We start from the raw sequence: 26,137 nt of genomic DNA, 5'->3' as shown, positions 1-26,137 counted from the left end.
ATCTAGCCCACAAACTCCCAATTTTCTGATTTTTTCTTCTACATCTAAATTCACTTCTCTAGTACAAATTTTTACACCCAACCCATTCAACACTTCTCTTTTTAATTTCCTCAACCCACAGCCTTTCCATCTTAAGTTCGAAAATCCCAATTCCAACCGATCTTTACTTCCACCCTATGACAACTCAAATGCTAACTTTTTCTTAGCTAAGCCACCAAAGGAAGTACAAGGACTCACCAATGAGGAGCTTGAGCGCCAGTGGAAACCAGACATCAATTCTCACACGGACACTGCTAATTGTTACCAAGGTCGGGAATTTCGTGGTGATTATTATCCACCTTGAGGACAGGGTGGAAGTTTAGGGGGTCGGTATTGTAATGAACCAAGTGCAAGGGAAGGGCATAATAGGTAGTGAGTAATATTAGGTAGAAAATAAATTATGGAGGTGTAGTAGAATGGTTATAAATAAGGGCACATTAGGTTATGAGAGGATATTGAGAATTTGGTAAATCTTAGGCTTTGGAGAGTGGTGACCTCAAGTCACTAAACCTAGAAATTGGTGGCCTCAAGTCACTACCTTTTGTATCCCATTTTGTGTTTATCATATTTCAAGCAAAGTAAACATATTTCTACCATTAATTTTCTGCACAAATTATCAGTTCATCACATTTCATCTTGTCTGCCATTAATTTGATTTGCCATTATAATGCAATTTGGTTTGATCACTAGTATTCGGCATATATCTGTGTCTTTTAGCCTATTCCAATCTACAGAAAACTCCTCCATTTGCGAACAGTTACTGATAACCCCCATTGCCCTCTTTGCCCTACCCTTTTGGAAGACTCGATTCATATTTTGTGTGATTGTCATGTTGCAAAAGCTGTGTGGGATGCCCTCCAACCACACTCCTCCCTCACAGTAGGGGATACTAGGTACTGGGTTCATGCGAACCTTCATAGCAAAAACCAAACCAGTGACATGAACTGGAATTTTGTGTTCCCTTTCGTATGTTTCGAGCTTTGGAAGCAGAGGAACAATCTCATCTTCAACACTGTGTCACACCAAGACCCTCCCACTCTCATTAATCGAGCTTTCTCATTAGCAAAGGAGTATAGAGCTGCACTTCCATGCCCCACACAAAACCAGTCCCAGCCACAAACGTTTCCAAACACAAACCCCTTTCACTCTTGTACAAATGTCTTAGTGGATGCATCCTTCACAAACAACAACTCTATCGTTGGTATTGCCGGATTCATATGCTCAGAATATGGAGTATGAAGGTACGGTTTCCAGAAACGTACCTATACTCATAACTCTCTTCAAGCTAAGATTACAACTATCATGGAGGGGATGAAATGTGCCCTTCAACAAGGCCATACAAAAATTGTGTTAATGTCTGACTGTAAAACAACAATTGAAAGAATTCAAAAGGAGGATATTGATAATGACATATATGTTGATCTTGTTTCTCATTGTAGGGAGTTATACCTGTGTTTCCAAGAGATTAATTTCAAGCACCTTTCAAGGGAATGGAACAAAGTAGCGGACTCTATGGCTAAGAGGGCAAGGACCTGTGAAGATGAAGTGAATGTAACTACATATTTTCCCCAAACCGCTAGTTACTGCCTTCACTTTTATTCGGATATTTGTAATAGGCTTAATGCCATGAACTGACTATTTCTATTTCTATGATATCTACCGTTTTCACCAAAAAAAAAAAAAATGTACCTCACTGGCATAGGCTAGAGGACAATACTTGCATATATAGAGTAACATATGTTTAGCAATAAGTTATGTTTCACAATACAAGTATTGTTTCTTTTTGCACAATAATCAATGAAATGGGTAAACAATTTTGCCTATATGATTAGAGAAACGAGAAAATGTGAAAAACGTGTTGAAGTACTGTACGTTTTATAAAAGGGAAAAACGAAAGGATAATGACAACATTTCACCCAAAATAAGTTGGATGTAAGTATTGTGAAACATCCCAATAAGAAATACGATACACGTATTGTGAAACGGAGGTAGTATAACATACATTCAACAATGAGTTGTTGCGTTGGTAATTGGTATGAGCTTCCCCTTGGGAAGGATCGACTCATACCTTCCAAACTTGCCGCTCTCTATTTACACTATTTCCATAAAAACGGTATCTAAGAAATAATAACAACTACTCGTGTATTACTTCAGATCATTCTCAAATAAACGAAGTACAAAGATTTAATACAACTCGTTTAAAAAGTTGAATTTGATTCAATATACAAGAGATGTAAGAAATATGGAAGAATCGGATACACCCTCTACATCTAATAAATATACAAAAATCTATCAAGTTTCATAAGCTTAAAGTCCGGCAGTGAAGACAATAGCACTTTTTTATGTTTTCTTCTCTAACTTCTGTTTCTCTGCAGCCTGTTCAACACAAGGGGGAAAAATTAAAAAAAATCCAACGAGATAAAGAAAACAATGAGATAGATAAAACTACTGATAATTAGTTAGCAGTTTGTAAAGAAATAAAGAACTTAAGTAGTCAGTCAATTGAGCCTTTAAAGTTCAAAACACACCTTTGACAGTGAATGATATGTGACTTTCACACGGCTAAAAGAGATATTGTTTCATAAATAATTTACTTGGAACCAAATTATGTAAAACATAAACTAACCCCTGAAATCATGGGACTCGGAAAACACATACTCCCTCCGTCCCTTAATACTCGCCCCAGTTTGACCGGCACATAGTTTTAGGCATTTTAATTGACTTATTAATTTATTAGGTATTAGTTGATAATGGGGTATTTTTTAATATAGTTAGTGGAAAAAATGTCAAATAAAGGGGTTGGGATGGGGTAGGGTGGGGATTGAATTTTTTAATATTTGTTTAGGAAGTAATGAATATATGTGGGTCCATGGTTAAATGAGAAATGATATAATATTAGTAAGGGTAAGCCATTTATAAAAACGGGGCGAGTATTAGGGGACAACTTCTTTTTTGATAAGTTGACCATTTTATTGATGAGAGATGAGCATTTCATAGTTTGGCCATTACCCTGCCAGCATAGCAATCAACTTCAAAACATAATTGCTTATAGCTCCACCCAACATTCTGAACTGAACTACGGGATATTATATCCATGCTAGAAACTCATCAGCGCGCGATAGGCCTTGCTTGACTAAGGTGTCAGCAAAAACATTGGAGTCCCTTCCTTTGTGTATGATATTGAGGCTCAGCCAGGATCTTCTTTCATTACGAATATAATTCAGTTGGAAATTAAAATTCCAGGGTCCCCCATGATCCTCATTACACCACATAACCGCATTTGCCGAGTCCGATTCAATGATTAAGCTGCACTTTTTAACACTCTCCATAGTCATGGCAATCTGTGTGGCCTGAAAGATTGCTAATATCTCAGCTGAATTTATCTCAATCGGAGGAATTGGGCTGGAAAATACACACATGATGACATGAAAGCCCCCCTACTGTTGCGTAGCACCCCACCAATGGCCGATGATCATGAGATGAGTTTACTGATGCATCCACATTCCACTTTAAGGACCTTTCTGCCGGGGGAATCCATTCAGTGCTTGAGTTTGTGGATTGTTTTGGAGGCGAATGACCTGTTACTGGAGACCATAAGAGGCAAGAGGGGTTTCTACGGAGATCTTCAGTAGAGTACGGGAAATGATCCCCCCAACCTTTGATCCACCAACTTAGGCGCATTATAATCAGATTCTGCAGTTGGTTGGCAGAACATGTCGTGTTGCGTTCCTCTCCTTCCATAGGGACCAGATGATGATCGAGAATACAGCAACCCATACCTTCTTAAAAAAGGAGTGCTTCCCTTAGATTATCCATTGATCAAAGGCATCTGATAAATGGGATGGGAATACCCAATGTAGTCCCCAAGTTGCTAACCACCAGCACCATATTTCATACGAAAATGGACAGTGCAGTAATAGGATACATACATTTTCATCTGGGTTAATGATATTCAAATTTGCCAATTTCGAAGTAGAGCAAGCCATGTAAATACCTCAACACGAGGCGGAATCAGTCCATGCCAAAGCTTTTTCCAATTAAACGAAGGTGAGTGTGACTGACTAGATGATTTAGCCATTTCAAGGGAGAGAGATTTGACAGAGAATTGCTCTGACTTGTTTGGAGTCCACGCATAGGAGTCCAAATTGATCGTGGAAAGGCATATGTTACCCAGTAGAGCTTGAAGTTCATCCCACTCCGTTCTGTCACGCGGTCTAAAGGGGCATTTCCATGAGAAATTCCAATGCCAGCAGGAACCAGACCAATATCCAAGTGATGAGATAGTGGCATGGCTATCCATTGTGATCGAATAGAGTCGAGGGAATTGAGATTTCAAAGAAGTATCACTCACCCAAATTTCCTCCCAGAATAGAATATGTAGGCCATTCCCCACCACCCTTCTGATTTTGGACTTCAGCATTTCACTTGTGACTGGATGCCTCAATACACTTGCACATATGTTTCGCCAAGGTCCTCTCCGGGCAGGTATGTTTAATTCATGAGGCAGCAGTCGAGGACAGCAGCCATATTTGGCTTGTATTATGTTACGCCATAAAGCACAAGATTCATTTAGGAACCTCCAAATCCACTTAAACATAAGTGATATGTTCCTGTTTAGGAGATTTCCACAATTAAGTACACCAAGGGGTTTTGGTGAGACCACTCTATCCCACGACACTAGGGACATATATGGTTTCCCCGTTTCACCGCTCCAAAGGAATTGGCGTTGGAGTTTGTTGATTATTTCAATGACACCTTTAGGAGCGGGAAAGAGGGACATGAAGTATAAAGGAAGACTTGCTATCGAGGCTTTGATGAGAGTGATTCTTCCTGCAATCGAGAGGAGTCTCCCCTTCCATGTGGCTAATTTCTGTTCAATTCGTTTGACAATGGGATCCCACAAAGGCATTCTCGCCATATTACCACCTATGGGGAGACCAAGATAAGTCATAGGGAAGCCCCCAGATTTACATAACAAGGCCTTAGCAGCCTTTTGTAGCCATTGATCATACTTATGAATTCCATGAATTGAACTTTTGTGAAAATTTACTTGAAGGCCCGAGGCAAGCTGGAATAGGATGAGCGTCTTTTTGACGTTGAGAAGGTAATCCAAATTTGAAGGGCGGAATATGATTGTGTCGTCAGCATATTGGAGGTGAGTCAATTTGACACCATTACGAGAGATTTCCACCCCTTCCCATAAGCCAAGGCCAGTAGCCTTTTGTATTACTAGGCTGAGAGTCATAATTAAGTCAAATAGGAACGGGATAAGGGGTCTCCTTGACGCAATCCCCTGTAGAGCTTAAAGGGGACCGTAGGGGAGTTATTGATTAAAATTGAGGGTGTCGCACTAGTCACGCATGACATTATCCATGATCTCCACAACTCCGGGAACCCCATTTGTTTTAAGGTCCATTCGAGAAAATTCCCCGACACACTGTCAAAGGCTTTATGAAAGTCCAATTTGAGGATTGTTGATTTGATTTTCGATCTTTTACATGAGTCAATAAGTTCTTCGGCCACCAATGCTCCATCTAAAATTTGTCTCCCTGCAATATTGATTGATGTGGCCCTATAAGGTAATTCATCACCCCCTGTAGCCTTCTTGCTAATAACTTTGCAATTATTTTATATATGCACCCCACCATACTTATTGGCCTGAAATCTTTGAAACCACCCGGATTACCGCATTTGGCAATAAGTGCAATGAAAGCTACATTTGCACCTTTAGGTAGTTTGCTAGTAGACCAGAAGTTATCAAGGATGTTGTACACGTCTGCGTTTATCACCTCCCACTAATAAAACGGAAATTGAACCCATTGGGCCCTAGTGCTTTTTGGGCGTTGCATGATTCGACGGCTTCATCAATTTCAAGTCTGCTAAAGGCGGCAATGAGGGTTGCCGCCTGTTCGGGGGATAAAGACTTGAAGTTTAGGCCATTGAAGGTAGGCCTGGATCAGTGTTCTTCATGAAATATTTTTTTTTAAAAAGACTGCTTCCCTTTGGGTATCTGCGGGATTATCAATAATAGCAACGTTAGCAGACAAGGATGTTATACGGTTTTTTCGTTTTCGGTTTGAGGCCAAAGCATGGAAGTATTTCGTGTTTTTATGACCCTCTTTCAACCACTTGGACCGTGAGTTTTGGGCCCAAAATGTTTCCTTCCTCTTTAGCCACATCCAAAGATCAGCTTGTGCAGCTCTTCTTTCGGCAAGTAGGGGATTGATTCTCACTGGAAGACAAATCTAATTCTTGGATTTTATCTTCTAATATTGTGATATTATGATCAATGTGTCCAAAATCCAAGGAATTCCATTCCTTCAACCTGATTTTGACCTCCTTCAGTTTCCCACCAAAGTGGGTTGATGATTTCTTCGACCACACTTCTTTAATAATCTTCATGCATCCTGGGTGTGTTAGCCAACAGTTCTGAAATCTGAATGGCTTTGGCCCCCAGTTTCTATCGTTTGGCTTGATCAATAGCGGGTTGTGGTCTGAGATTGACCTCTTCAAAATTGAGACATATATGGATGGAATGGTAGTGATCCACTATGGGTTCACTAAGAGACGATCAAGTTTGCTTTTGGCTTGTCCATGGTGCCAAGTGAACCATCCATTCGAGGCTAGAATTTCAAACAGGTGTAGTTGTTGGATAAAGCATTTGAAGTCCTGAATCCCAGTTTGTGATACTATATTACTCCCCCTTTTAAGAGGGTCTAATACTTCAATAAAGTCACCAAGGAAAAGACATGGAGTGTTGATGGATTTCTAGTAATCCGATAAAGAATCCCAAATCACCGCCCTTGCATCCTGACTACAAGGATTGTATATGTTTATCACGCCAGAAATTCAGAGAAGAATGTCCAATTAGTTAGTCTCACATCTGTAAGAGTTCATGTTGAAATAATCTTTCTTCCACATAGTCAGTAGACCTCCTGAATTTCTAATAGAAGGAGAGAAAAGCCATCCAATATTATCACCATTCCATAGAGCTTTGATGATTTTAGGCTCAAAGGATTCCATCTTTGTTTCTTGAATGAATATGAAGTGAGGTTCATGAGACAATATGAGCTTTCGCAAGGAACTTCTTTTTATTCTTGCATTGAGTCCCCTAATATTCCAAGAAATACCAATCATAATTAAATTACATGAAGTGAGATTAGGGGGTGGGTCCGAGAAGGATCTTCTCAGTCCTATGCCTTAGTTCGGACTTTGTCCCATTGAACGAGAGCCCAAGGGTACATGCCATCTCAATAATGTCATCCGTATTTAGTGCATCATTGCCACTATGTTCATGAGAGGAGGGAGGGAGTGCTTTGCAACAGGTGAAAAGAAGCTTTAGCTTCTTTTTCTTTTCTAATTTCCTCCTTTTTTCTTCATGTACAGATTTCAAATGAGCAGGTATGGACTCCTCAAACCCAAGAGGAAACAACAGCACAACAGCCCAAAGCACAAGGAAGAGCCAATAGTGCCAGAGGATGATTCATGATGTTTGGGTGGTCTAGACAAAGGCCCAAATTTGTTGAAGATTCTAATGGGTGATAGTAGGGGAGTGGGCTTCATTTTGGGCTTTGATGCAGATGTGTTTGGGGATAAAGTGTTTGGGGATAAAGTTGCTGCTAGGGCTTGACTTGGTGAAGTGGTTTTGGGTTTTTTGGAAGGGGTTGGTGGCTAGAATGTTTGTTATTTGCTGTTGTTTGATGAGAATCAATGAATTTGGCGGTTCAAGGTTTTTGGTGCTTTCCAATGCCAACTCATTTGAATTCTGCAGATTATCATTTGAAAAGTGGTTGTTTGGGTTCTTGTGGGATTTTATGGTAGGACAAGGGCTAGGGTATTGATCTTTGAAGGATGATTCCATGTTGTCTTTGCCTCTAACACAAAGACGGGAAATTTCTTTTCCCCAATATTCATGGACAACTTATAATTCACTTCTAAAAGACAATGGCACAGTTATACTCTTTATAATTAATTAACTCAAATCACACGTCCAAAACACACCCAATCTTATAGAAATTTTCATAACCCCAAGCAATTAAGGGAACTCCGTAGAAGTTGATTGGTCATTAACGTTTCTGACTGCGATGTACCACTGGTCTAGCCACTTACTTTCCATGATTGCTTTCTTGTCCTCAAATGTTTCGAAAGTAATAAGGTGTAACATGCCTCCCATAGACTTGATTGTGAGACAGTTCACCCCTTCCGATAATATGTGCTCCAATATAATTTATAAGGATCGAGAGGATGATGCCAACGCTACAGCACTACGTTCCAACATATCCTTGTTTTTCTCGCATACAACTCCTTCAATGGACGCAACCAGGTCCCCGTCTAGGTTTATTGAACCCATTGAGTCTCTTGTTTTTTCAGTGTCCTCGCCTAGTGCCCGTGAACTCATTAACTATGGTTTGAAGGATCAGGTATGGGGCTAGGGTTTTCAAATGGCAGGGAATGTTGGATAGGTTTGCAAGGGTCAATGTGATTTTGAGTTTTGTACTTTTGTCAATAGGTTGTTCTGGGTTCTTGGCAAGGGTTGAAAGTTTAGGGGGAGATGTAGCATCCTTGTATGATCTGGAGTCTCTCAAAGTCTTTGAGTGATTACGGGGAGGGTTTTAGATGGTTTTCGCCGTGGTTTTAGGGGGTGGTGTAGTGATGAGTGATCTTGTTGATGAGGGAGGGAGACTTATCATACTTGGCATTGTGCACCGTAATCCGGTTGTTCCCCACGCATCTTCCATTTTCATCTCTAAATGTCGTGAGTAATGATTGTGGGAATTGAAATTGCATAAAGGCACATTTGTGTGCATTGTGGTTTCGGATTACTGGAATGTATACGAACTGAATAGGTCCATGAGTTTTGAACATCTTGGCTATTTCCAAGTTGGCGAGGTGAAGGGGGAGGTGGTGTCCATAGACAAAGACAAAGACATATTGAGTTTGAAGTGTCCATAGACAAAGACATCCAGCATTTGTCTCTCCCTCCTTGTCTCTCGCTCACTCACTCAACTGATCATGACATAGGATCTTACAATCTGACCTCCAAAATCCTTCTATTTAGAGGATAACGCAAGTTATGCAAGATTATCATACGGAAATTCAGCGATTAATTAGGGTATAGCTTCCCTCGTTTTCTATTGCCTAGGTTTATCAGATAGCATATCATTTATCTCTCTCGTAGGAGTTAATAGTAGTTTCTTGTACAAGGGGAAACTAGTGATTTATCTCTGTCATGCATGGATAATTGGATAGTGATTAACTAGTTAGATTGTGAATTAGCATGCTAAGCTTCTAACTATAAACAACCTAGCCCTGCACAATCCTTTTCCTATATTCCAATCCCTCACCAAAATTATGTAAAACATATACTAACTCCTGAAATCACGGGCCTCAGAAATACCTAAATAGCAAAAGAAAAAAAAAAAAGAAGCTCAAAAGGGTTTGACTTCCCTGTTAACCCATGAACCATAAGGTTGAATACTTAACCCACATATATGCAGAAACAAGAACACCGAAAGGAGAAGTAATGAAGCGAACATAACCTATTAACCTACACCTCCAAAGTCAACAACCGAAACCCATGCCATTAGCTATTATTGCTACTTGCTAGTGGTTTGAACAGTCCACAGACAGGGAGAAATAGGAGATCCAGCATTTATTTCTCCCTTTATTCCTTCCAGTCTCTCACTCACTCAGCTGACCATGACAGAGGAGCTTACATTTTGACCTCCACAATCCTTCTATTTAGACTTTAGAGGATAATGCAAGTTATGCAACATTATCCACACGGAAATTTGGTAATTAATCAGGATATGGATTCGCTGGTTTTCTATAGCCTAGGTTTTTCAGACCGCACCTCCAAAGCCATTTACTCTAGCTTTACAGTTATTAGACAAGAGTTTTCACTGGTGCTAATAAACTTCAGGCTGACTCAGGTGTTCATATTAGGGTTTTGGTGACTTTAGAGGGTTTTCTGAATAGGAAATTACATCACCCACACGGAAATTCGGCGATTAATTAGGGTACAACTTCCCTCGTTTTCTATTGCCTAGGTTTTTCAGATAGCATATCATTTATCTCTCTCGCAGCAGTTAATAGTAGCTTGTTTCATTGTACAAGAAAATTATGACAGAAAGAATGCCCCCAGCAAAATTTACATAAAACTAATGTCCATGCCTGATTATAGTGATTAACTAGTTAGATTGTGAATTGGCATGCTAAGCTTCTAACTATTAACAACCTAACCCTGCACAATCCCTTATCCTCTATTCCAATCCCTCACCAAAGTTATGTAAAACATATACTAACTCCTGAAATAACGGGCTCAGAGGTACCTAAATAGCAAAAAAATAAGCTCAAAAGGGTTTGACTTCCCTCTACCTCGGATGAATCGTTATGAGGAACTGTTAACCCATGAACCATAGATTGCATAATTGACCCACATATATGCAGAAACAATAAAACCCAGTGGAAAAGTAATGAAGCGAACATAGCCTACACCTCCAAAATCAACAACCAAAACCCATGCCATTCATGCCATTAGCTATTATTGCTAGTGGTTTGAAGAGTTCACAGACAGAGAGATCCAGCATTTGTTTCTCCCTTTCTCCCTCACTGTCTCTCACCCACTCAGCTGATCATGACAGAGGAGCTTACATTTTGACCTGCAAAATCCTTCTATTTAGAGGATAATGCAAGTTACGCAACATTATCCACACGGCTATTGGCAATTAATTAGGGTACGGCTACGCTCGTTTTCTATAGCCTAGGTTTTTCAGACATTAAAATTCATAAAACTAAAGGTCCATGCCTGATTATAGTGATTAGTTAGATTGGATTATGAATTGGCATGCTAAGCTTGTAACTATCAACAAACTAACCCTGCATAATCTCTTTTCCTCTATTTCAATCCCTCACACAAACAACATATATAGAAAAATACTAAAGCTATATCATAACTACATAGAAAAATGACTGACCTTTCTGACTTTATCAAGAATTGAATCCTCAAACGCCTGAAATCCAGCCCCAACAACATTTGCCGCGAGTGCTTCATCTCGTTCCAACGGTGCTTGGGCTCTAACAGAAGGCGTCGGATTAACCGGTTGAAGAGGCAAAACCAGCAATGGATTGGATAAATCACCAATCATAACTCCAGTGGCAGCAACCTATCAAACAACCAAATTCAAAGAATCAACACACAAATGCAATCAAACACAATGGCATAAAACAACCAATTGAATACAAAATTCAACACTTACAGCATCCTCTTTTGATCTCATTACAACAATTGCAGAACCTTTCTTCTTAGAACTCTTAATGACAACATCCTCAACATCTCCAAACTCCTCAAACAATTCCCTCAATCGACTCGCACTGTATTCCGAAAAACCCTTCTCCCAACTCACCTTCAACACCTTACACCTATCCAACGCAACTCCACTACCATCACCACCACCGCCGCCCATATTCTCTTTCTTCTCATCTTTTGGAAATACGGGACTTTTGGCAAACATAGCTTTAACTCGGGCGATTTCCCCAGCCAATTTCCTCATAATCTCCTCCTCCTCATCCCGGGCCTTTTTCTCGGGGTCGACAAACGACGCTCTTTCTCTCTCCTCCAAATCCGACATCATCCGACGTCGTTTCGCGTCGAATTGCTTATCCCGGACCTTTTTCTCCCTCCTAACCCTGAGTAAATCATCGAATTCTTTCCTGGCTCTGGGATCTTTGAGAATCTCGTAAGAAAGTCGGAGTTTCTGGAACTTGGCGGGAGCATCTGGATCGTTTAGGTTTTTATCAGGGTGTGATTCTCTGGCTTTTTTGCGATAAGCTGAGGAGATTTCTTGCTCAGTGAGCTTTGAAGCTTCTTCTCCGGAAACTAAGCCAAGCACGGAATAGTGATCTTCCATTGTTGCACTAGAAGGGATTGAGGAGGAGAGAGAAATAGGGGCGAACGGGCGACGTATTGGGAATAGACCTGGTTATTGGACAGGGCTAGTCCAATGGATATAGGGTTAGGGTCAAGTTTATAGGGTTTTTATTGGGCATGGCTCTTATTGGACAGGGTCTTTATTGGACAGGGTCATTATAGGGTCAAACTTATACTACAATTATTTTGAAAATTAAAATAGTAATGATACAAAAAATTACGTGTATAGCTTCGTATTTACTTGTACTTGCACATGGCTCTTTTGTTTTTCATTTTTCATTGCTCGTTTATTGACCCGCCCACTAATGACCCGCTATTGACCCGCGACCCGCTTTTGACCCGCCCATTATCGACCCGCTAAAAATGACCCTTTCAATACCAGACCCTCTTTTGACCCGCACCGACCCTGACCCGCCCCGCCCGATAACCAGGTCTAATTGGGAATACGAGTTACGGAGTATTACGGAGTACTACATACTCCGTAGATGGTAAACTTTTTTTGACGGGCCGTAGATGAGGGTTTCTCTAAACCTCAAGTGAGATGTGGACACAAGTGATCCAAATACAATCATCTTGAGTACCAACACATAATATGTCAGTACCAAAATGCAAAATTGCTTAGAAATACCACCAATATAAGTCATATGTGTTATTATTGGTATTCACATAATTTGTATTGGTACTAACGTATTCTGTATTGGTACTCCAAATTCTGTATTGGTATTCACTTGTGTCCAATATGGACACAAGTCACTTGTGACAAAGACTTCCTAGGCCGTAGATAACTTACTTCTACTAGAACTAGGAATATTTCACATTTGTGATCTTAAACAACATACTCTAAATGCAGAAATTATTTACTTTTTGCAAAATTTAAAAAGTCATAATTACCCTTTAAGTTCATATAATCAACATCTTCAACCATTTTATCAGGTTCATCCTTACTAAAAGTCTATCCTTACTATCTAAGTTCATCGGTACATCTATCTAAGTTCATCCTCACTAAAAGTAATTAGAAAAAAAGAAAGTGAAACCAATTATTATCGTCATCTTCCTAATTCCTTAAAGAATGGAACCACAACCATCGACTCAATCTTTAATCATTTCCAGTTTCCACTTAAAATACACAATTTTAATTTCAATCAAAATCTTCAATGTTCATCTAATTAACATCTTCAACCATTTTATCAGGTTTCGATACTTTAAAGGAGAATATCAAAATGAAAAACTTAAAACGCAAAGTCATATTGGAAATTTATGTACTGTCAAGATTGGAGTATAATTTTCCCTAACAAAAATGAATTGTTAAAAACAATAAATTTTACGAAGCCGTTAACAACTAGTCAAGTTTAGCAAATCAATATGGTGTTTTGATTGTGCCTTAGTGCGGAACCTGGCAATTTTTCTTACTGTTTGGGGTATTTTTATCCTTTCTAATTTTGTAATAAGAAATTAATTTCTGCATTTAGCAACACCCTTAAACAACGGGTTGATTTCTACAGTTGTTGAATATTACAAGTAACATGACATAATTGTAAATAAAAACCTTCAAAACATGCATTTAAACTCAAATTTTAGGAAAATTCTTGTGTGGACCTGGTCCACATTAATTTTATTGTACACCTAAAGGTCACACGTGTCAACTTACCCACCTTCCTGTTGCCTCTCACACTCTCTCAATCTCTCTCCTCACTTTGCCCCTCTGTTGTCATTCTCTCTCTTTTTATCTCCTCAATTGCTTTCATGAACAAAAATTTCTCAAATGCATTATGAACAAAAAATTCTAAGCAAATTCAATGAAGAAAATACGATCGAAAGTCTTGATTCGAACTCATCAAATCGAAGGGTGTACCTCGCTTAGTGCTTGCAAAGAATCAGCTCCCTAATTCTTAGTAGTTATTCACTAATTACCTCCTAATTCGGCCCATCTTCGCCGCTCTCCGGCCGCCTTTTTAAACGCAAATTGGTGCTAAAAGTAACAATGTAAGTGGGTAATTTTGAATTTAAATTCAAATTGAACGAAATTCCTTTTGATTTGGCGATTGTGTATACTTATGTGATATTTGTCAATTTATTCACTTTAATATAATAATTACCAAAAAACTAATTACAGTTTCCATTGTCTACCAGATTTTAAAAATAAGTAGAATTCAAATTTTATTTCTTGTCACATTGATGTTGTTTCATGCGTTTGAGGTGCCCAATTGCAGGTCAAGTGTTTGTTAAAAATTTAAAATGTCAATCTGGCTAATATTTAAATTTTTGTAGTGAATTGTTTCTGAGTTTAAATTGAACTTTTGTGACTGGACCAAATTTATTAGGATAATTGATTCATACTAAAAAGTTTTATGCTTGAATGAGTAGTGAACTCAAACTGGATGTATCAAATATGTTACAGGTGGGTTTTGGCTCGAAATGCGGAACATGATGACAATGAAGCTGACGGGCTAAACAGTAAAACATATTGGTTAGTTATAGATAATTATAGTAAATTATCATGCGGATGAGTTCATGAGTGACATGATTCGGGATGAGTTCACCCCTTTACCGAGAGCCATTTTATATGGTCGGCTGCTTGTGGCTTGCCATTTTCTTGGCTGCAGTTACACATGGTTTCATATATGCTTTGTCATATGGAACACCATTTTCAGAGACAGTTGATTTCGTGTTTCGCTTTTTGTAAGATTCTTGTCTGTGAGTGTGCTTCTTTGATGCACTATGCAACAAATAAAGGTAATTATACTTGTAAACAAAAACACTATAGAGCAATTAGATGATATTGAGCAATTGGAGTTTGAGTTTTTGTATATTCCTTCATTCCCATGGTCCTGAATTTGACTAGTAGATAATATGACAGTAAATAATATGGCATCTTAAATCAGTGCTTGGATTTTGGTGAAGCATCAAGTATTTTGAAATAACAGGAAGATAGAATGGGCTAAAGCCTAACTATATACCTTATTGTACAGTACGTTTATTTGTTCAGGAAAGATGTTGTTAGAGTGTTGGTTTTGCAGAACAAATATAATCTAAGTTGCTCAAAAGGTAGGAAGCTGCTGCTATGCGTGAGAGAGGTATAGCGTATGCCCTGGCTCATCATGTATAACTCTAGTGATACATGTTCCTAGTTTCTTTAATGATTTTTTCCTGTCTGCTGGTGTTATGATAGTTGACAGAAATTTAGTAATTTACCCTGTGCCCTCCAATGTTGGAAAATCTGTATTGAATTTGTTGAGTTACTGCTCATCATGTGGTTTGCTTGGCACTTGTTTGATCCTCGTGGTCAGCATCATACCTATATTTCTCTATTTCTATGAGCCAAGACATTTCAAGTTAATCTATAATTCCTTTAAACCAAAAAAAAAAAGTGAGGTACCTTATAAGCCTATTAGCTCAATTGGTCGAGCACTTTGTATTGGTACTTCAAACCAATACAAAGAGAATGTAGGTTCAAATCATACATAGGATATTTGTTTCATGTAGTTACGTGTTTACTCATTCCATTTTAGTAATAACCCTCTAAGTTACCTTTTTTTTTTTAACTATGGTGACATATGTTTAATATATAGTCACCATTCTTTATAACATATTGAAGTAGTTACTTTTTTATATCGAGTGAATCTTTTTACCATATAGTGCCCCTTTTCGACTCACATTGCCCCTTTTTGAAATGTATACTTCTTTAAATTGTAGTTGCATTTTTAAACATATAGTGACCATTTTTAACATATAGTATCCATTTTTGAAATATATACTTCTTTTATTTTAAGTTACCCTTTTTAACATATAGTGACCTCTTTTCCATTTAATTTTGTGAAATGAACAAAATAACAGGAACCAAAGATCAATAGTTTGATAGTCTCTGTAGGATTCGAACCTACTCCATTATGCAATTGCATAATAGCTCTTCCAGTTGAGCTAATAGACTTTACAATTATATATTATGTTCGTATTGACTCTTTGGCCCTTGTCATCAGCTCATAGATGAACCCTACTGCAGGTTTACCATCAGCTACTTCCCTCGGAATTCTCAGCAATGGTTCAGAAACATCAATACATTCTTCAACTGCTCTCCAAAATTCATTACATCCAAATTCGCTGCACAAGATATGCTCTGTTGTTTGTTCACAAGCAGATGTAACAGAAAACTCGGGACTATTCACCAGAAATTAAAACTAAAATTCTTTTTAATATATACCTCATACATTAATCACTTTATAACTAATACAGAGTACTTCTCAAGGCAGGGGACATGATCCAAAATTCTTACTATTTGAAACTCATTTTCATTTACTAATACAAATTTCACCACCAAATCCTCCATTCTCAAAACCATGTCCCCATTTCACATGTTACACATTGTACAATGGTTCTTTTCTATGGTTAGTGACCCTTAAACAAACAAAACACCTCTTTCTAGATATATTCACCCTCTTTTGAATTATAGTCACCCTTTTCTATTATTTTCTATGCATATACTGACAAAAAATTTCATATATGGACCATAGTATTAGGACATAAGCATATGCATAATCCTAGAAAATCTGCAGTTGTTGTAGTAGCAACTAAGCTTACTACTTCTAGTGCTTCAGTTGAGATGCATTAACTCTCTAAGCATTAACTCACTAAGCATATGTTTTGACAGAGAAAATTAATATTTATGAACCACCATAAAGGTCACCGGGAGGCTGGTAATTGATATCACACTTGAATCCAGTTGGGCACCAGTCAATAAATCGAGTGGTACGCTTGGTCTTGATGGTGGCCACTACAACATTCACATCCTTGGGAATAACATCACCAAAGTACATGATACAACAAGCCATGTACTTTCCGTGACGTGGGTTACACTTGGCCATCATGGAAGATGGCTCAAAGGCATTAGTGGTGATTGAAGGAAATAATGCTCTTGGTCCAAGTTTGCATTTAATGCTATGTCTAATAAATGCGGTTCAGTATTAATTAACAAGTTAATAATTCAGTGAGATCAAGTGATCTGAATGTATGGCTAGAGGCCGCTTCAGTACGAGTGGAATTAATAATATTAATCCACAACTTACTCTTGACTGAACCCGTAGGGTCACACAAATAGTACGTAAACGGATCAAGTATTTAAGTGAATATAATATTCATTAAATACTCTATTTATGGTCATTCGGAAATGATGGATCTTAGTTCCAATGGGAGCTAAAATCATCACAAGGCAAATAGAGGGTATTGCCGGAAATGAAGACATATCCTAAAACGGAAATATGGTTCATGACGGAAATATAAATATTATCCAAATCGAAGATATTTTCGGAAACGGAAATATGGTTCTAATCGGAAAATATTATCGGAAATAGAAATATTGCCGGAAATGGAAATATTACCGGAATCGGAAATATTATCGGAATCGGAAAATATTATCGAAATTGGAAATATTAACGAAAACGTAAATATTGTTCGAATCGGAAATAAATTCCTGAATCGGAAAACAAATCGGAAGCGCGACGAGCGACAAGCCGGCAAGCGAGCCGGCCCATCGCTTGACGAGCAAAGGCCACACACACAGAGCCAGGCACAAGGCCCAGCGCCAACGCCGAGCACGAGGCCCAACGCCCAGCAATGGCTGCTAGCCTTTGTGCGATGGACCTGCAGCGCGCAAGGCCTTGGGCCGAGCTCAGAGTGCGCGCCAGCGTGCCCCGCAAGGCTGCGTTGGCTGCAAGTTGTCTTGTGCTCCAAGCCTTGTGTTTCTTACCCCCTAAGAAATCGATTTTCCTATTTCTACTAAGTTTAGACTTTTGGGATAAATCTGAAACACTTAGTGTTTAATTAATCCTAAAATTCTAATGCTACTAATTAACTAGAGTCCTAATAGGATTAGTTAATTAATTCCTAGTAGAATTCTAAGTCCCTACTTCCACCGTATAAATACGTAGTTCATAATCACAATTCACACATCAAGTATTATAATTACAATTGCCTATCACAAGTATTGTGACTTTCCCGAGTGCACATAAAACCTTAGATAATATTCTAGTCGGTTGAATCTAAGGCGGATCCGGACGTGCTGTGGACTATCTACGGAGGGGCAACACTTGGAGTCGTGTACTTGTTCTTGTTTGGTTCGGGAGAAGCTAGGAAAGGCACGCATCACATAATATGTATCCTGAATTATGCTAATTGACTATGTGGCAATTAATTTGGATTCCTGGTTTTATGGTTTTTCCACATGAATTATATTGTTTATATTGTTCATAACCCTGCAGTGATTTCAGCTACAGAGAGTTTCTCATGGTAGCACTCTCAGCAAAGATAACAGAGGCATAGGAGGAAAGCATAAACTGGATCCTAGGGTATACGACAAGGTTGGTCTGGAACTCATTGACATCCACGTTCACTGTTGTTATTGTTCTGCTGTTGTTGTTTCGCAGCATATTATTTGAAACTCATTTTCACAACACACTTTACACCTAAATCCCCAATTCTCAAAACCATGCCCCCCTCTTTTTTATGTATAGTGATCCTTTTCTATGCATTGTGACCTTAAACAAACTAAACACCATTTTCTGATATAGTAGCCCTTTTTTGAATCATAGTAGCCTTATTCTACCTATAGTAACACTTCCACACACAGACACAACAACAACAACACAAGCCTAAATACACTCCAAAGATAGCAATAACGCACAAAATTACTTACTAGCCAAACTGTAGACCAACTGCTACTGCCAATCAGATCAGCAAGTTGGGCTTGTGATCATAAGACACCATGCACACATGAATACCTATTTGCTTCACATAATTTTACATAAAAGCAAATTAATGCAGAATTTATTAACAAAATCAAATATAGCATATAGTGACAATTATGGATCAATAATTACCATCTTAACAAACCAATTAGTGTTGCATAATAAATAGTCCAAAAAGTTCCTCTACTACATATAGTGACCAATAAAGCTGGAATGTTAACCTATATTAGTATAACAATTACAATTTCCTCAATTATATACATGAAGACTTAAAATGGTAGCATAGTGACCTTTAAATTGTGAATGTTGACGACTAGCATCTTATCAAACCAATACACCGCAAAAATCAACACATATTGCATAGAAACCAAAATTTTGAAAATTAGTAAAATGAAACCCCAAACCGTACCCACAAAACTTCAAATCAAGCAAAAAAATCTCTAGTATATTCAACAAGAACATCAATGGAAGAAATATAAACACAAAAATACATGAAACAACAAAAACATGCGCTTAAATTAAGCTAAAATTAGCGAACGAGAGTTACAAGAATTTCAAAAAAAAAAAAAAAAAAAAGATGAAAACCGACATGAATGTTCCTCGCGAGTAGCTGAACTACGGAGACCTCTTCGAACTCCAATCGAAGCACCTCCCCTAGTTTTTGGCAGCATTGCTAATAGAGGAGAGAGAAAAGGAAGCTTGAAATTGAGGAGAGAAATTGAAGGAACCGATTAGATACAAGTAGAAGAAAATTACAGAAACTCGAGAGAATCTATCAAAATTGAGGTGAGATGAAGCTCGTGAGAATGAGGAGGGAGAAGAAGAAGAAGATCCGGGAGGCAGAAACGATCGAGAGAATGAAGAGAAAGAAAGAGGTGAGACAAATGAATTTAGGCTTTTCACTCGTGTGAATGAAATGGATAAAAGGAGAAGCTTCCTCTTTTGGGCTTGATCCACAATAATTTTAGGTAGACCAGGTTCATTTAAGAATTTTACCAAATTTTATTCATTTAAGCTTATATTTAACTTTTTAAGCTCAATTTTTATTCATTTTTAATTTTATTTTTCAGATTTTAAAAAAAATTCCTACCGATATAAATTACGAAAATGTCATGTTATTTGCATATTCACAAATCGCGGTTATTCATAAAAACACTTTCCAAAAGAATACTCCATATTATTGAATTGATAAATTACTACGGAGCATCCAACATGGCTAAACACACGAAATCGGATAATCTGGTATGAGTTTTGTTCAAGGGAAATGCATTTATCAATAAATGTGATTTGTGAATATGCAAATAACATGACATTTTCGTAATTAAATCGGTAAGAAAAAATAAAATTAATGTGAAAATAAAAAAGAAACAAAAAATGAATTAAAATGAACAAAATTTGAGATTTTGTGAATAAATTTGAGCTTAAATGAATTAAATGTAAGTTTAAATGAATAAAATTGAGTTTAAATGTATATCTTGAAATTTTTTATTTACGACTATGCCACATGATTTGTAACACAATTATTGATTTGGAAGCACCCATTGTTCTGACTGGTTGGATAATTAGATCCGTACCCGACCCTACCCCGCACCGATTCACCTTCACTCACATCTCAACTGTTTAATTCATGAAGTAATAATGGGTGGATGGATTAAATAAATATCCATTTAATATTTTCATCCCCAAGAGTACGAGGTTTACTAATGAGCAAACCGGTGCCCTTTATGGCTAGGGGCTTGATAATAGATATTTTTTAAAATAAAAAGTAAGTGTAAATTTTTATACGATTCGAGATGAAATAGCAAAGGTAAGTTGAATTACGATGAAGGGGAAAATAAAGGGGGAAAGTCATAAGAAAAGAGTATTTGTTTCACAAAAGATGATTTCAACCTCTAAAACTACAATATCATAGCAACCCATAATTCCACAAACTGTACATTCTACGCCCCAACCAACGAATACTTGCAGTGATGCAGTAGTATATACACGGCCCTCAGACTGCAAACTGCGAGACTTGGTGATGAAAAAAGGGAAAGTTTCTTCGGTGAAACTGTATCTTCTTCATCAACTGAACAAACGGCTGTTAAAAGGGAAGCAATACTCTACTTGAGAACAACTGCAGCATTTCTAAGAGACAGATACCGTTGCACATATTCATTAGGAAGTGACCTGATCAGCTTATAGACTTCAGCATTGGCATAACGCAAGTTGGTCCTCGGATCATGATAGGGTGCCTGCATCAGAAAATTCAATCTATGGGCAACCAACTCATTTTTTGCACAAAATTGTAGATATTAATTTGATATCTTCAGAAAAGCAGCCAGGCAAGTGAACAAAGCAATGTGTATGTATCACAATGACAACTCGATCAACTAATCAAACTAGTAAATCCCGTCTTGTTATTATGTATCACAATGATTAGGATTGGCTAGAAAATCTCACAATCACAACCATCAAGAGTATCGAATAATCAAACTATCAATACAACGTCACATAAAACCTAAGTTACTAGAATTCAGGAACTCAATAAGACACCGGTAAGGTAAATATCCCAAGTGTAGTATTTTATTCTGTATGTAAATTAGCTAATCCAAAAAGTTGTCAAAAGTGTCGACCCCCAAGCCGGAGTGTCAAGGATCAAGCACGGCTCATGGCACCAAAGTAATATGAAGAGAAGTACTATAGGAAGAGACCTAGAAACAAGAGATGCATTCAGAAGTGATTTTCAAATGTAGCAAACGTGAAGCTACTACCATTGCAATCTGTAAGCATAAGATTTTTTTTTGTCCTTGAATAATCGGAAAAAGAAACCCAGAGACTTGATTTAACTGAAGAATATCAGCAATACAAATCTCTATCATCGCTAACTTACAAGATTATAATCTCAAATTTCTGTATCAAAACCAACATCATACTCCTCGCCCATTTATAGACACAAGGAAATAGACAAATATGGAAGCTAAAGAAATTAAGGACTTCGCCTGAACAAAGATCAACGTTATATCTTTTTAAAGATAAACACAAATTACACTAATCCCAAATATGGAGTACTAAACCTAAAAGACAACCATAGTAAGCAAAAGGAAATGATACTCCAGCACTTAAAAATGCCTTTACAGAAGCAGTGAATCCCTCTGCCACAATCAGTATTACGATTTCGGATTGTTAAGAAGATGATAATTCAATTATTGACATTACCAATTGCTTTATAAAATTTAAAAGGAGCTCAGCTCACCTCATATCCTGTAATATCACAAACTCTCTTGGGTGGATGCATTGAAGGTGGTGCCTCAATATTCACATCTGTGAAAACAAACATCAAAAACAATTGAATTTCTCAGATATAGAAATACCCAATTCTTTCGATTAATCTAATACATAACCTAACAAACATGTTTTCACCATTATTTGTCCATTCACAATATGAATTGCAGCTTATCAAATTGACAAATTCTTGAAGGTACGAGTACCCTCGGATCAAATTGAATCTCGTTTACATCATACCCCAAAGAAACGATTATCAAGGTCGAGATATCAAAATTTTCAAACAGAAACTCCCAATTCCCAAACCCATCAGAATTATAAACACAACCATATGTAATTCCAAAGAAATTACAAAACCCAAAGAGACAATCACTAAAGAAAAACAGAAAATAAATTGAGAATGAGAAATGAACTCACAATTGGGTTCATCAGGAGGGTAATTCTGGAAATTATCAGCTTGAAGAATCTGCTTGAGATGTTTCCAGTGTCTGCTTCTGGGTTGACCCTTTGGGTATTTCTCATACATTTGAAGTTTCTTGAAATTCAAGTGAGTCGGCAATACTAACTCTGACTCCACTACTTCTCTCTCCATTCTTGCTTTCTTGCTTCCTTCTCAGTTCTCACCAACCATGGCGTTTCTAGTTCATTTTACTCATTCATTCTAGACACTTCTTTAACTTGTTTTTACTGTTCTGTTTTCTTTGGCTAATAATTTTACCGGCAACTTTTGGGTAAGAGGGTAAGGCCTTATCGAAAAGACCACTTTAATTGCTGAACTAATTGATTTCATTGCATAACTAATTAGTTCTATTGTTTAATTAATTGGTTCTATTGCTTAACTAATTGGTTTTAGTGCTTAACTAATTAGTTTCAGTTCTTAATTAATTGGTTTTATTGATTAATTAATTGGTTCCATTGATTAACTAATTAGTTATATGAGTTAACTTATATGACACCAAAGCGATCTTTTATGTAAGACCGTCTTATATAAAATTTTGTATAATTTTACATTATTTATATGTAAAAAGCCTAATTTGCCCCTCAAGCAGAATGATGAATGCCTGAATGTCAATTTTAGGGGTCGTTTGGTTCATGACAAAAAGGGAAAGGGAAACAGAAAGAGAAAGAGAAACAAGAGGAAAGGGAAGAAAACCCTTTGTTAAATAATAATGGTGTTTGGTTTTCCCCATTTTTCTTCCTCTTTCTCTCAAGTAACTTAACTGAATTGAATAAATAATAAATAATAAATACGTACTTCTAAATAATAAATAATTAAAAAAAAAAATACGTACTCCTAAATAATAAATAATTATAAAAAAATAAAAATAAAATACTAAATAGAATTAATAAATAATCAATAATAAACAATAAATAACAAATACTACATAAAAAATAACAAAAAAAAAATATAAAAAATTATTAATTATTAATTATTAATTATTAATTATTAATTATTAATTATTAATTATTAATTATTAATTATTAATTATTAATTATTAATTATTAATTATTAATTATTAATTATTAATTATTAATTATTAATTATTAATTATTAATTATTAATTATTATTAATTATTAATTATTAATTATTAATTATTAATTATTAATTATTAATTATTAATTATTAATTATTAATTATTAATTATTAATTATTAATTATTAATTATTAATTATTAATTATTAATTATTAATTATTAATTATTAATTATTAATTATTAATTATTAATTATTAATTATTAATTATTAATTATTAATTATTAATTATTAATTATTAATTATTAATTATTAATTATTAATTATTAATTATTAATTATTAATTATTAATTATTAATTATTAATTATTAATTATTAATTATTAATTATTAATTATTAATTATTAATTATTAATTATTAATTATTAATTATTAATTATTAATTATTAATTATTAATTATTAATTGTAGTGTTGCTGCCATTCTTCATCATTTTGCAAAATGTGTGCCTTTGCATTGTCTTGGATGATGTATATCACCTTTTCCCCCTCATGTGGTGGCCATTTCTCTTTAATTGCTGGGATTAGATGGTTGATTAGCATGACCCTAGTTGCAATCTGATTCACTGTCTTGATTGGTTTAGTCTCAATTGACCCCTTCACTCTGTTTTTGGATGTTCTCTTTGCTGGCACTGAATCTGTGAATGGAAATATACCAAGTTTGCCATCCTACTCACACTGCCCATCTTGTCCCCACCTTGGCCTTGCTACTGCTGCTATGAACATGAACTTTGGAATCTTAGTTCTTGATTTTGCCTTCCTGTGTGGAAATGGTTCATTGTTTGCTAAATAGACTCTTTGACTTTTTTGCGTAAGATAGAACCATTTGTCATCGATGTGAATGAAATCATACATGTTGTAATATGTGGGATCACTTGGTATTGAGTAGTCCATTATGAGACCAAGTACCCACCTCATCCTTGCCATCTTGCATTCATCTGAAATGCCTGGATGCAAGGGACTTGAATGTGCTTTGATCTGTTTTCTTTTCACAAATCTCCAAACTGTTGTTGGACCCAAATGCCGCATCTGTGCAAGATCTCTAATGCTTGTTATGTCCCCCATGCCTATACATGCTATAGATTCATATGTTACTTGAATTCTCTTCCTCCCACAGTTGTGATATTTGCTCTCACAAAGATATGAATCCATGGCTGCCTTTTGTGCTACTTCTCTCTACCATATTCTTCTAATTGTCTTCCTTGTGTAATCAAACTTTATAACAGCCTCCCTAATTGTCCCATGAATGAGTTCATCTGAATCCTTTTTTTCCTTACAAGAAGGAACAACAAGATTTCCATCCTTAATTCATTGTTAATCCTAGGGGTTTTAGGATTATGATGATTTTGTTCTGTTTCTGTTTGATGAATTGGAGATGGTGGGAACTCTTGTTGTGTTGGCATGTTCAAATCAAACAAATATGGAACCAAGTGGTGTTGAAATACCTGATGTTTGTTGTGGTACCACTTCACATTCATGTGCATCTTCTTGTGGCACTTCATTAAGGTCTGGCACTTCGTGGTACTGCTCAAAGTCCCCAATTTGATGAGCATTTACTTCAATTTCAGCATTTTGTGCCAGAGATTGTGTTGCCTCATCATCATCATAATCTGAATCAGAGTTCGTGTCGTCTCCTTCATCATCGGAAAAACCGAGGAAGTCGTCCTCCTCTTGATCTGAAGCCATTAATGTCCCCTTGATGTTTAATTTTAGTGAATTTATTGCTTTTGGATTTTTGTTGTTGTAACTGCTTTTAATATCAGTTGGTATTTATGAGGGTTTTTTGGTAGAAAGTCACCCCTATTTATAAAGGGTGTGTGCTTTATTTAGAAAGTTTGGAGGGAAAAAATTCAGCCAAAAGTTTGGAGGGAAAACTTTTGGAAGGTTTTCTGTTTTTGGAGGGAAGTGTAAACAGGGAAGTGGACTTTCCCAAAAAGGAAAGTCTTCCCTCCGTTTTTGTAATGTTGTTGTACTCTCATTGGTTGAAAAAAAATCCAACTCATGTAATGTGTCCCCACTTCAATCAGATTTTTTCTGATTTTTGAATATTTAAATAAAAATATCCCCTTTCCCTTAATTCTTTAATATTTTCTCTCTTCTTACTTTATTCTTTAAAAAAGAATCTCTTACACATTCTTACACACAATCATTTCTCTTACACCCAATCATTACACTTATACCAATACAAACCAAAATTCCAATTTTCTTAAAAACACCCCACTTTCCCAAATGGATACACCATTTAGGAACGGAGGGAGTAATTATTAATTATTAATACGGAGTAATAATAAATAACAAATAATAATTAAAAAAAAAAGTGTGGTCAAGGACTCGAGGGAAAGAAAATAGAAAACCCTTAGGGGGGAGGGGATAGGTTATCATTGTAGAGGAATTTGGGGGTAAGTGAAAAGGGAAAAAGGGTAAAGATTTGTTTTATTTGTTGCTTAGTATGGATATATATATATCTATAAATGAAAATCGATAAAGAGCTTGGTTACAACAAAAGATTGCAAGATTGGCGGTTAGACATAGACTACTATTTAAAAGGATTTTAGATCATAACAATGTGACATTCACACGACGCCGACTCTTACTGGAGAAAGAAGCACGAGAATTGAGATTAGAAATGATTCGATT

General features: G+C 36.6%; 2 protein-coding genes across 2 annotated transcripts; both read right to left on the bottom strand.

The window, feature by feature from the left end:
• Nucleotides 1-2,157: 2,157 nt before the first annotated feature.
• LOC110792849 (uncharacterized) lies at nt 2,158-12,032 on the bottom strand. The gene is made up of 3 exons (XM_021997670.2): nt 11,298-12,032; nt 11,016-11,204; nt 2,158-2,415 (listed from the first exon to the last, which is right to left on the bottom strand). Exons 1-3 carry the CDS (start codon nt 11,946-11,948, stop codon nt 2,380-2,382), a joined length of 876 nt encoding a protein of 291 aa, XP_021853362.1. The 5' UTR covers nt 11,949-12,032; the 3' UTR covers nt 2,158-2,379.
• An 8,467-nt stretch (nt 12,033-20,499) lies between these two features.
• Nucleotides 20,500-22,648, bottom strand: LOC110792847 (protein EIN6 ENHANCER). Its single transcript, XM_021997668.2, has 3 exons — nt 22,387-22,648; nt 21,941-22,008; nt 20,500-20,939 (listed from the first exon to the last, which is right to left on the bottom strand). The coding sequence occupies exons 1-3, from the start codon at nt 22,559-22,561 to the stop codon at nt 20,808-20,810; spliced, it is 375 nt and encodes a 124-aa protein (XP_021853360.1). The 5' UTR covers nt 22,562-22,648; the 3' UTR covers nt 20,500-20,807.
• Nucleotides 22,649-26,137: the final 3,489 nt, after the last annotated feature.

This window comes from Spinacia oleracea, chromosome 4 (genome assembly GCF_020520425.1).
Source record: "Spinacia oleracea cultivar Varoflay chromosome 4, BTI_SOV_V1, whole genome shotgun sequence".
Classification (NCBI taxonomy): domain Eukaryota; kingdom Viridiplantae; phylum Streptophyta; class Magnoliopsida; order Caryophyllales; family Amaranthaceae; genus Spinacia; species Spinacia oleracea.
This window is presented reverse-complemented; position numbering and strand designations above follow the sequence as displayed.